The sequence below is a fragment of the Rhinolophus hipposideros genome, assembly GCF_964194185.1.
Source record: "Rhinolophus hipposideros genome assembly, chromosome: 1".
In the NCBI taxonomy this organism is placed as follows: Eukaryota; Metazoa; Chordata; class Mammalia; order Chiroptera; family Rhinolophidae; genus Rhinolophus; species Rhinolophus hipposideros.
This window is the reverse complement of record NC_138047.1, coordinates 63,702,066-63,714,505: the sequence shown is the minus strand read 5'-3', so window position 1 is coordinate 63,714,505 and position 12,440 is coordinate 63,702,066. Positions and strand designations below refer to the sequence as shown.

Here is a 12,440-nt window from a genome sequence, read left to right as displayed (position 1 = left end):
GAACTTAGGAAGGAAAGGAAAAGGAAAATGGAGAAAACAGAGGAAAAAGGGTAATTTAAAAAAATCCTACTTGATTCTAATTAAAAGAAAATAAGCTGTCACTGTAAATAATTACTTTTTTCATATCACATACCTTGGTCTGTGTGACTGGCCTTGACTTGAAGTTTCATCTACTCCTGGGAGACCACTGTTGGATTCAAACCTCTTTGAAGCTTCACTTTTTCTCACTAATTATGAATGAAAAAGGAGCAATAGCACAGATGATAATAATGTCAAATAATCTTATTAAAAACGTAAGCATTTAGCAGACATATAATTTCTATAAATAATATTCATATAATCCAATGACTGACATATCTTTAGAACTAAGTCACGTTATTTTTTAAGACAACGAATTATTTTCTGTATTATGAAAATGATTACATTGTTGTTTGATGAAACTGCTATTAAGCGCCTATAATACTGTTAAAATGAGAAACTGGCAGCTTTTTATAATTCTTAAATTTTATGTAGAATTATTCTTTTGACACCTCATATCTCAACACTACTGAAAAAGAACAACAATCATGGTTTCTTAAAAACATTTTGCTTGTTGAGATACCTCTCACCTTGTCTGAAATCTGATTCAGAGGAAATAATAGATGGACTTTCACTGGAGGTACTAAAGATATCGCTGTGGTAAGTTTTGTATCTTCGAATTGGTTCTAAAAGGATTAAAACAAAAACATTAGAAAGCAGACTCATTAGCTGTTCCACACAAATCAAATCAAATATGTTTACTCTTGTGAGACTAGAACATTTTATACATTGCTTCAAATTTACGAATTGTTGGCTGGCATTCAAACAACATGATTCCAATTTTGAGGCAGTTTGGCATACTGGTTATGAGCATGGGCTCTGACACCAGATTGCGTGGGTTTGAATCTCATCTCCACTAATTGTTAGGTGTGTGACCTTAGGAAGGTAATTTAACCTTCATGTGACTCATCTTCAGTTGAAAAGAGGGTATAATAATACCATTTCTCCGAAAATGAAACCTAGCCAGACAATCAGCTCTAAGGTGTCTTTTGGAGCAAAAATTAATATAAGACCCAGTATTACATTTATATTATATTATATTATATTATATTATATTATATTATATTATATTATATTATATTATATTTTATTACATTATTATATTATAAGACACGGTCTTGTATTAATTTTTGCTCCAAAAGACGCATTAGAACTGAATGTCCGGCTACGTCTTATTTTTGGGGAAACATGGTAGTGCACACCTCAAACCTCACATGATTATTGTGAGCATTAAATGAATATGCACAAAGCTCTTTGAACAGAGTGGATGCTGTATAAAAATAATCCTTAACAAGCAGTTTTTGAATGCTTCATATGTATACTTCTCTGCGTTAGGTGCTATCAGGGATAGAAAATCCAAAGACACAGTCCTAAGCTCAAGTAATTTTAAATGCAGAAATATAAAATACTTAATTCAAGACAGGGTGTTTAGTGCCAGCAGAAAGAGATGCGTAAGCATGAGGTGTGGGAGAGACTGTGAAGGGTTGTGTGGTGTGTGCCGTGTAGGAGTGGGGGCAGGGCCCCACTAACATCTAAAGTCTACTTTCTAGATGTTTCTGCCTTGCCTCTTCTTCATACTCACCGTAGTGATCACAGATCACTATTCATCTCATGCCTGGACTACTTCATGTGTCCTGATTCCCGTTTCTGAAGTCTTGCTCATCTCGAAACTAGAGTCTTCCAAGATACAGTTTACAAGTTCCTTAGCTTGATATTCGAATTCGCTGCTCCCCCACAACTTTTTTACCTGAATACTTTTTCTTTTTTCCTTTAAGAGAAGCCTCAACTTCAACAAAAGCTTTCATGACCACCTACAGGTGTTAGACACTGCTTCTCTGACTGTCATACTGCCTTATGCTTAACTACTGTGTTTCCCCAAAAATAAGACCTAGCTGGACAATCAGCTCTAATGCGTCTTTTGGGGAAAAAATCAATATAAGATCTGGTCTTATTTTATTATAAGACCGGGTATAATATAATATAATATAATATAATATAATATAATATAATATAATATAACATAACATAATACCAGGTCTTATGTTAAGTTTTGCTCCAAAAGATGCCTTAGAGCTGATTGTCCGAATAGGTCTTATTTTCAGGGAAACACAGTATTTGAACTCTTCCACTGCCTAATAATTCTCTACTTGTTTGTTTCCTCTGCCTAAATTATAAACTGTCTGACTAAAAGGATTGTGTCTTTTTTTGTTGTTGTTGACTTTTCTCTCAGTATTTTTAGGTGTACCTATAGTATCTACCAAATGTCTGGTGCATCCAAGCACAAAATAAGTTATTTTTTGAGTGAATAAGAATGGATGCATGAACGAACAGATGAATATAGTGTTACACAAAGGTCACTGATGACCTTTAAGAGGACTATTTCCATTGCAGAGACAAGTCGGAGTTCAAATCAGAAAGGTTTAAAGAAGGACTAGTGGTACGAAATTGAGAAAATGGATATACACTATTCTTTCAATAAGCTTAAGGGTTTGAAAAAAGAAAAAGATTTTTAAAAAATAGATTAAATGAGTTATCAGCATCTTTTTGGCAGAGTGGAATGTCTGAGCATAATTTTAGCCAGTGGATATTAAGTCTGTATATTGGAGGAGATTGAAGTTGTAAATGATCATGGGGAAAACAGATAAAAAAAATGTGCTGAGGGAAGCAGAAGATTAAAAAAAAAAATTCAACATGCATGAGGTGGATAGTTTGGCAAGGAGAATCTTTTCTTCTTAAGAGAAAGAAATGATGGACAAAGGAAAGAGTGAAAATACTAAGGGAATTCAAGATATTCATTTAAGAAAGTTGCCTGACTCCTGGTAATAAAAAGTGAATCACTTTCTGGGACCCAGTTTAGCAGGGAGCTTGAAAAGTGTAAAGAAATTCTGCTGTGAAGAATGTGGTAAGTCAGCAAAAACCACATGAAAGGTTTCATGTAGCCATGAGAGTTCAGAGTGGGCTAGAATGCATGAATTGTATTGGAATCAATCAGAATGGCTTTGTGGCTTTTTCTTGGCACTAGAAAACGCAGACCATGGGAAATACCTAGAACTGAGAAGTGACATGGAATGATGGCAACAGATAATCAAGGTATGTGAGGAATTCTTTTTTACATGATTGCAAACTTAAGAACAGGGACTTCCCACATGAATATTCCTTGTGCTAGTTGTTAACCAACAGAGATTGTAAAAAGAAAAAGAGAAGAATGAATGAATGAGTTAAATGGCATCACAGGAATCAGGCCTGTAGAACCAGGATGGAAATAATGCCTGGAAGAATTAGGAGATCAAGATGAGACAAAGCTTTAAATAAATGAAAGGAGTGAATAGAAGGATAAATGACCAGCCATGGACTTGGTGGAGGGAAGCTGTGTATTGTTCTCTGACAATGTTTACCTGGAGAAGCAGGGAAGTGTAATACATGAGATTCTTCCTTTGTCCAACTTTGTATACAGCGAACATGAGTATCAAAATAATACTATAATTAATCAGAAGAGTTTTGGAATTGAAAATCCATGTATTTACGTATTTTACAAAATGATTCCATTCAACCACATGGAAATCTTATTTTAAAATAAATAGTTTAAAAAAATTCTCTGGTTTGAGATGAAAGTGATTTGACAGGATTGCAGAAGATGTCAAACGATAGTTAGTTATCTAATACTGTTTAACGAACATAGTTAAATGATTACTTAAGAATAACGGCTATTTTCAACGGGCACCAAATAATTTTTTGTATGTTTTGTTACAGAACCCCCATGCTAAAATTTTTGAGGAATTTTCCCGTGGTCACTTGATCAAATTACAAACCCAGCACTGCAACGTACAGAACAGTAAAACTAACAATGCCAAGGAGAGGACCCAAATGCACAGGGTCAATATAGTTCTATCTTACAAAGAAAAGTAGAAAGTCACAATAAGCTTGTTTTATGACTGACGTAGAGAACTTAGATATTATGCCATGCAATAATAATGTCACAACCCATATTAAATGAACTTTGTGTTTCACCACTATTTCTTTAAAGTGGCTGTAACATAGTAAATAAGTTTTAATTTTAATTTCCATTCTTTGGTAGTGCTTTATAATTGTTCTTATTTTACATGTCCATATTCTCTCTCTCTCTCTAGCCTATGTTTCTTTTTTCTTTTCTTTTCTTTTCTTTTCCTTTCCTTTTCTTTTTTTTTAGCTTATACCGAAAACTTTTTTATTTCCTGGGTTTTTTTCTGTAATGTAACTTGGATGAACCCCTCTGATAATTATAGCAATAAATCATCTTTCCTTGATCTATTAGTCTCGCAATATTCTCAGTACTACACCTGAGGAGGGTCGGGGAAGAAAGGGAACTTAAGATACTTGACTGCTTTGTGGTTAATAGGGCACTAGCACTCCATATGCACGAAATGAATAATTAAAATGGCAGGATTATTAGGGGGTAAGAAGACATTATTTTTTCCCTAAAACTGGGTAGGGGTGGATATCTATATTAATTAAAACAGTAGGAATTTTTTTTGTGAGCTTCTTATGTGTTGGAATATATCTTTTAAAATGTTGTTAGCCACGTTCCTTTCACATAATGACACGGCAGATATAACCAGATTCAAGTTCCCAGGCAATACTGACTCCTTGCTCACACTTAAAGGGTTATAATCAGATTAAGTTCTCAGCCAAACTTTACTATTTACTCATGCTTACAAGAAAGGTTAACCCTTGTAAGTATGGGCTTTGAATTAAGTAATAAATGTCACCGTTTGGGGAATTACAGGTCCTTCACCACGAGTATCTTGCATTATTATTGGTGTAAACAGAGGGCCACATTTTCCATGCTTACAGATCGTTTGGGCAGGAACATTTATTGGCTTTCTGAGATGACCTGCATAAAGGCGTCCTATAGACACTAACGAGATAGAGAGCAACTGTCCTCCTCTGTTCTGGTCTGCAGAAGGGTACTCCCTAATGGACTTCCGTAAGTTGTCCTAACATTATTAACAACTTTTCTTTTTGATGGATCCAGATACCACAAATGGTTTCTATCTATATTCAAATGTATAATATTAGCACATTAGATTTGGTCCAGATCCCAGAAATGTGGTATTAACGGAATGATTTAGAAAACAACAACAACAACAACTTTTTATTATGAAAACTTCAAACAGACAAGAAAACAGAGCACATTAGGACCTCATGCACCCACGTCCCAGCATCAACAAAATCTAGTGATGTTATTTTAATTAGAGAGTGTCAGACTATTTTTTTTTGAACAAAGAAATGCTCCTAAGAATTTATATAATATTACAAAGTCTTCTGAATGCCAAAATTCTTGAATTCTTGAATGGACCTATTAAAAATATTCAAATACACACTTTATAAAACGCACTGTGGCTGCTTTCATTGCAATGTTAAAACTGTAATAGTAAAAATTTAAGCTTTCACTATTAACAATTGCAAAACTGAATTTGCCTTTTGTTTGATGAAATTAGACTTAATATCTAGTTTGTTGGTTGGCAAATTTCTTTTCTCAGATAGTAAATATTTAAATGAAGCCTACAATGTACAAATCAGTGTACTAGGGTCCATTTAGGGTCACGGATAGTCCTCACTTCACTAGACAATTTCCTTCTCTGACTTCCTATGAGTACATAGTTTGCTGATGTGGAAAATGAATTTGTAGTAAAGAATCTTAGTGTAGAAATAATAATGAGTGCAAAAAACAAATGGGAGAAGAAAATAAAATCAGCCTGCACACGTCACCAGTCAGAAGCACCAAATAGTGCGTGTGTGAATATATGTATGTATACATATAAAATACATAGGAATACATTCTCTCTAAAATACATCCTGTAGAATAGTGGTGAGAAAATGAAAAGAACAGGCACTACAGAAGAATGGCTTTAAGAATTAACATTTAGAGAGAAGTCAAGTTATAGAGACTTCATAATCATACATACTCTGACATTTGAAGATATCTTTTAATTTCTAGTACTATTATGCCATAACTCAGAGTATACTAATTTTTTTTTATGAGACTACAAGGTATAAAAACCTGAGAAACATTTTATTATGCTTTAACGGTGATCTGATTTTCTAAACAAAATTCACTCCTACTCTAATATCATATTGACTCCACTTACACAGTAACAATAAAAAGCAGCTTTTTTTTTTTTTTTTTTTTTCAGCTTTTCAATAGGCTAGAATGTTTGGTCATATATTCTTGGCAACTAAGAGTCACAATTTCCACCACCACTTAACATACTTAACACTTTAAACACATAAAGTTGTGGCATGTGATCATGAATGCTGTAATGGTTTTAATGGTTAGGAGATTATGAAGATCTGCATGATATTCTAAGTTTACATAAAACTACTTCAGATAAAATATTCAAATCTACAATCTCCACATTAAAAAAAAAAATCTAAGTCAGCACAAACTGTAATCTAAAAACACAATTTACAAATGACACACATTCAAGTTGAGACAAACACCACGCAGAAAGTAAGACTCAGCCAATTGCAACATCAGGAATTAAATAACCACTTTAAGCTTGGTATTTCTTTACCTTTAAATAAATGACTCAAATTACAGATACAAGTTTCAGAGAGAAATGCACAAAATGACTGGTTTCGTAGCTGAAAACTATAAAATTTAAAAACCCTGCATTGTTAAGGTTATGAACCCTAACAAATAAAGTATTTCAATTTTCAAATATAGCAGAGAAAAATAATAACATTGTGTACTCATGTATGAAGTGTTTTTCTCTATGCTTTCTTTTCGAAGGATTAATCTCTGGAGATTAGATATTGCATTTTTTATATGTTCAATGGAATCCACTGCATTCTATATTATACCATGCTGCATGATGTATGAATAGAATATATTCTAAAATCTCATGAGAGCTAGACATGATCAATAAAAATTTTAACCAGTAACAGAACTCATGCCAGTATGAATACATATAAATGAGGAAGAATAAATATGGAGAAATGCTTAGTGAACCATAAATCAATTTAAAGACATAAAATTTGTGCAGAGGAGGAATGGCACAAAGAATGAATCATCTGCAATTCCCTCTGTGGGGGTCCTGTGTAATGTACTAGCCACAAATCTGTGCTATGACTTGCACCTGGACTGGCTGTACCACTCTTCTAGCATCTTCTAGCATCTTCTAGGATCCTCTGGAAGCTCTGTTAGGAATTCCCCGCCCCTTCTAAAGCTCTCAAGTAGTACAGTTCTAAAGGAAATCGATCGCATTCGTCAGGCTATGACTGACAAAATATTGCAATATTCAGTGTAGGTAGAAAATTATGAGTATCTGTGAGAATAGGCCAAATAACTGATGTCTACAACAGGAGAAACAAGCTTTTCAAAACAAGTGATTTCAATGAAAAACATAGGCCATCATCCTAAATTGGGAAGGTGAGAGAAAGCTTCCTGAACCACGCAATGCCTAAAAGCTTTGATAGTCTTTAAGGCAGAAAGCTGCTGAATAAAGATATGGAAATATAACATGGCATGAATGAATGGAGGGAGGGAGGGAGGGAGAGACACAGACAGAGAATGTGTACCTGGTGTTGGAGTGAGGTGTGAGATGGGACATGCTATAGGGAGACACAGAGACATGGAGTTGTGGAGAGCCTCAAATATGATCTAAGGAGCTAGAAGTTTATCCTATGTGGACGATAGGAAGTTATTAAGTGGCTGAAGGCAGAGAAGAAATGTGTTTAGATTTGCATGGCAGGGAAATGTAACTGTGAGATCAATTTAGAAAGCTATCTCCATGGTCCATGAATATTAGAAGGAATTGACTGGGATGGAATAAAGAAATATTTTGGAGATTAAAATTGGTGAGTCTTAAAAACTGCAATGATACTCATTACTAGTAAGACCCATTTTAAATCTTTCTCAAAACATATCAAGCCACGCTTCTGAGAAGGTGTCTATGTCAAAGCCAAATTGGGTTTACGTTAACTGTGTATGAGTTTGATTTAAATTAGGTCACTAGTTTCTGATAAAGTAGCCTGTGATTTCTGTGGACTCCAAAGTTAATATTTTCTTACTATGAATAGAGACAATGAAAAATTTGTATTGGTTTCATCTTTAGCTTTTCTTAGTGCTTACAAATGAAATTTCATTTTTTCTACTTGCATAAATCAAAACGAGAAATGTCTCTTCTCAGCTGTATTTTAACTAAAGAACAACCAACTCCCCTTTCCCCCCACCCCTTCCCAAACCAATCTTCCTCAATTGAAGATTAGTGTTTTATACTGGACAAACTTTACATGAGAATGGTGCACTATTGTACCAGAACGAAGCTGCACTATTGTGATGTAGTAGCCACTAGCCACATGGAGCTATGTAGTAGGTTGGTGCAAAAGTAGCTGCAGTTTAAAAGGTTGAAAAAAAAAAAAAAATTGCAAAAACCGCAATTACTTTTGCACCAACCTAGTAAGCTTAAATATTCATTTCCTCAGTTGCACTAGCCAAAATGTAACACTCAATAGTCACATGTGGCTTGTAACTATTGAGTTGGACTTTGTAGATATATAACATACCCTCCATTGAAGAAGTTCTATTGGACAATGCTGGTCTAAAGTAGGGATCTTTTTACAATTCAGCCCTGGAAACATAGTAGGCATTTGATTCTTTGTGACTAAAATCTTCAATCCATCTATAAAAGCTGCTCTTCAGAGATTCAAAATATATTTGCAACTTAGTAGTACAACAATAGTCATTAATACCTGAAGTACATGTACTATCTGACCAATACCACATAAAATCCCTGCTTATTCATATTTACTTCTGGGGAACTGATAGCAGTGAAACAGAAACTGAGTATTAAAATTATTTAATTTAGTTCCGGGAGTAATCCAGATAACAATCATACCATTTTTAATTATTCTGTTCAAAGGGAAATAAAGGGAAGATGTAAAAACTGAATAGTTCACCTTGACCAGTTTTGGATTTTAGAAAAGAGAGGTAAGTTTTGAAAAAAAATTCATTCCCATAAAATGTCATTAGAAGTGATAAACCCATCCCTTGCTTTCCTGACACGTAGCTGTAAAAATGTATGAACTTTTAAATACAATCTTCTCGTACAAACGAAACATTAAGGTGCTTCAATCATGAGAACAGGCTCACATACTTGAGTGTTTACATATTCCAGTTGCACAACAGAGTTTAAGCTGTGTTCACAGGGCAATCACAGAAAGCAAAACTCAGCTAGACCAGTGGTCACAGCATTGAAAGAAAGGAAACAATTGTTTAATTTTGATGTGTAGTAGATTGACTTAAAACTCCCTAAATAAGTCATGTTTAACCAGTCAGTTTTGTAGGAGTAATTATATCTGTTCTTCTTCCTTTCCCTTCTAGTATTATACAGAATGCCGAGGAGTTTTGACTGTTGGAAACAGAATACTATTTAAGGACCCCACCCAGGGTGTGGAGTGCTTTTCATACTATACTCACAGTACTGGTTCCAAGTCAATCTCTCACAATCAGGAATGTGCTGCCAACCCACGGAGCAATGGATATGGGGTGTGTGGTAATTACTTCACAAGAGAGATGGCAACAAATACTCCTATTAGAAAACAGACAATTTCTCAGATGCTAAGATGGAGTACAGAGAGGTGGAAAAGAAAACACTGGGAACAGGAAGAAAGGAAAAGAGCAGAATAGGACAGTCCTATGCTGAGGTGAAAAAAGTGAAATGAAAAGAATAAAGCTACTTTTCCCTGTATGAAGGCAAAGAAAGGCCTTTCTGTGTGGATTTTGGATGTCTGAAATTCAGTTAAAAAACAATAATAAGGGGGCAGCCAGTTAGCTCAGTTGTGGTTAGAGTGTGGTGCTCTTTTTTTGGAGGGTGTGGAGGGGTGTATTAGGGAACAGTGTGCCTCTCCAGGGCCCATCAGCTCCAAGTCATTATGCTTCGATCTGGTTGTGGAGGGCGCAGCCCAGCCCCAATTCCAGTCGCCATTTTCAATCTTTAGTTGCAGGGGGCACAGCCCACCATCCCATGCGGGAGTCGAACCAGCAACCTTGTTGAGAGCTTGTGCTCTAACTAAGTGAGCCATCTGGCTGTCCCTCCAGCAGCTCAACCGCAGCTCGTTTGGCTTCAATCTAGTTGTGGAGGGTGCAGCTCACTGGCCCATGTGGGAATCGAACCCACAACCCTGCTGTTCAGAGCTCACGCTCTAACCAACTGAGCCATCCAGACACCCCAGAGTGCAGTGCTCTTAAAAACAGTGTTGCCGGTTCGATCCCCACATGGGCCACTGTGAATTGCACCTCCACAACTAGATTGAAACAACTGCTTAGCTTGGAGCTGATGGGTCCTGGAAAAACACATTTAAATAAATTAAAAAGTTTTAAAAAACAAAACCAAACAAAAAAATAACAATAATAAAATACAGAAGACTTTAAAAAAATTAAGCAATAAAAGAGACATTAAATTTTAAAACTAGTTTTCACAAGAAAAACCTGTTATATTTCTTCCTGCCCTGTCCCTACTGCTTTATGTATGTAGAGAATTACCGGAAAGGTTAAGTGTTAACATAATAATCATAGTAATAATTTTATATTAATAATTTTTAAACTTCAACTAGTTTCTTTCTTGGGATCGTTTTTGTTCTTAACTTTCCTATTTAGTTCCCAAAGAAATCAGAGCACTCAGTGCCAACAACCGCATTTTTGATAGTTTACTGCCTTATCTTGTCAGCTACAGGATAACCATCTTACAGATCCTTCCTTAGTAAAGCCCCAACAAAACACTATCTACCACAGAGCATGTGACACAGAGCTCCATCTTAACCCCCATCTAGTGTGGTTTACTATAGAAAGAACCCAAAGTGCCTCAGTTTGAGCCTTTCTTTCATAACACTATTTTGTTTTAATGTATTACAAAATTACATAACTTTATTAGATTTGGAAGAGACTCAAGGGGTTTGTTAGGCAGTTAGTTGAATGTCCAAATTCCCAGGCAGTAAAAAAGTTTTCCTGACAATGTATCTGAAGTATATGTGGTTTCTGCTTGAAATCAGAATAGCAGTGGAAAAAATCTTATTCTGGGGTTCAAGAGACCTGGATTCTAAATACAACTTTGTTATGAATTATGCATATCCTTTGGCAAACTAGTTTACTCTGGTCCTCTGAAATTGAGATATTTGGTGTAAATGGTATCCATTTCCCTTCCAGTACCAAACTGCATGATTTTAAGGTCTGGTCTCCCTGTGCTGTTGGTTGGTTGATGTTTTTAGCAGAGGAGATGCTGTGCAGGCAATTTAGATAAAGGCTTCTTTCAAGAGGATGAGGTCTGGGCTAAGGAAAGGGCTATACGAGTACATCTGAGATTGAAGTGCTATACATCTATCTTTTCTATTAGTTCAATGAACCTCCTCGAACATGCGCAAGGACAAACAGAAATTTACCAATTTCTTTTCTTGTGATTGTTACATTAACCCAATCAATACTGGAACACATCTTTTTTTAAAATTAGGAAGTAATATGTAGTGGGAAATCCTTAGGCTGGAATGCTGAAGTTTGTGATGGAAATCTGCAATCTCCCATAATGATGAAAATTCTATCATTACCTAGTTATGTGATATTGGATATGTTAGTTAATTTTCAGAAGCCCAAGAACATGTGCTCTAAGGCCTCTTCTAATTCTAAAATTGCTGATACCCAGCAGCAACTGCCAAATTTAAAGATCACAAAAATTGCACAGAGCATTAGTAATATTTTTAAGTGATTTAAAACAAGAATATTTTAAAAGAAAGAAATGTGTATAAGAAAATGTATACATTAGTAATATCCACTGTTCTGCTTGGTTTATCACACTGAAAAGGGAGCTGGGGAGCCTACTTTTCACAAGAATTAAATGAGATAAATGGGATTTATATTATTTTCTAGTCTCTTTTCTTCTTTGTATATTAGCTAAAATCTTCTATTAGCAATCTGCACTTTTGTTTGCACAGCTAACATAAATTATCTCACCTTTAGAAAAAGACAGCACAGCATAAAACCAACAAATTACTCAACTAAATAACTAATAAGAATTATAGCTTTTGAATTCCAAACATCAAACATTCCTTTTAAATAATGCTTTTAGTCTAAAGCAAATATGATTTATTACTACTTGCAAGCTACTATATAATAATGGAGTTTATTTAAGGCGGTGTAAGCATTTTCCATAATAAACCAACATTTCAAAGTATTTATTTAACTTGGTTATAAAATAAACTCTGGGAAAAAAATGAGTAGATTCTTGGTGGGAGCAAATGCTTTTGAAAACTCTTTAATAGCACAGAAAGATTTCAGAATGGAAATTGTCCTGTGTCAAACAATTCAAAGCACATTTTATTTTTAAAAAGAA

General features: G+C 35.0%; 1 protein-coding gene across 6 annotated transcripts in view; it reads right to left on the bottom strand.

Annotated features, from left to right (window-relative positions):
• Nucleotides 1-12,440, bottom strand: part of PTPN13 (protein tyrosine phosphatase non-receptor type 13) — a 173,107-nt gene that overhangs the window by 79,928 nt on the left and 80,739 nt on the right. For all 6 annotated transcript variants that reach the window (XM_081050073.1, XM_081050075.1, XM_081050076.1 and 3 more), the window contains 2 exons: nucleotides 609-704; nucleotides 134-227 (listed from right to left, as the gene is read on the bottom strand). In XM_081050073.1, coding sequence (XP_080906199.1) covers nucleotides 134-227; nucleotides 609-704 — 190 coding nt within the window. The remainder of the gene's footprint in view (nucleotides 1-133; nucleotides 228-608; nucleotides 705-12,440) is intronic.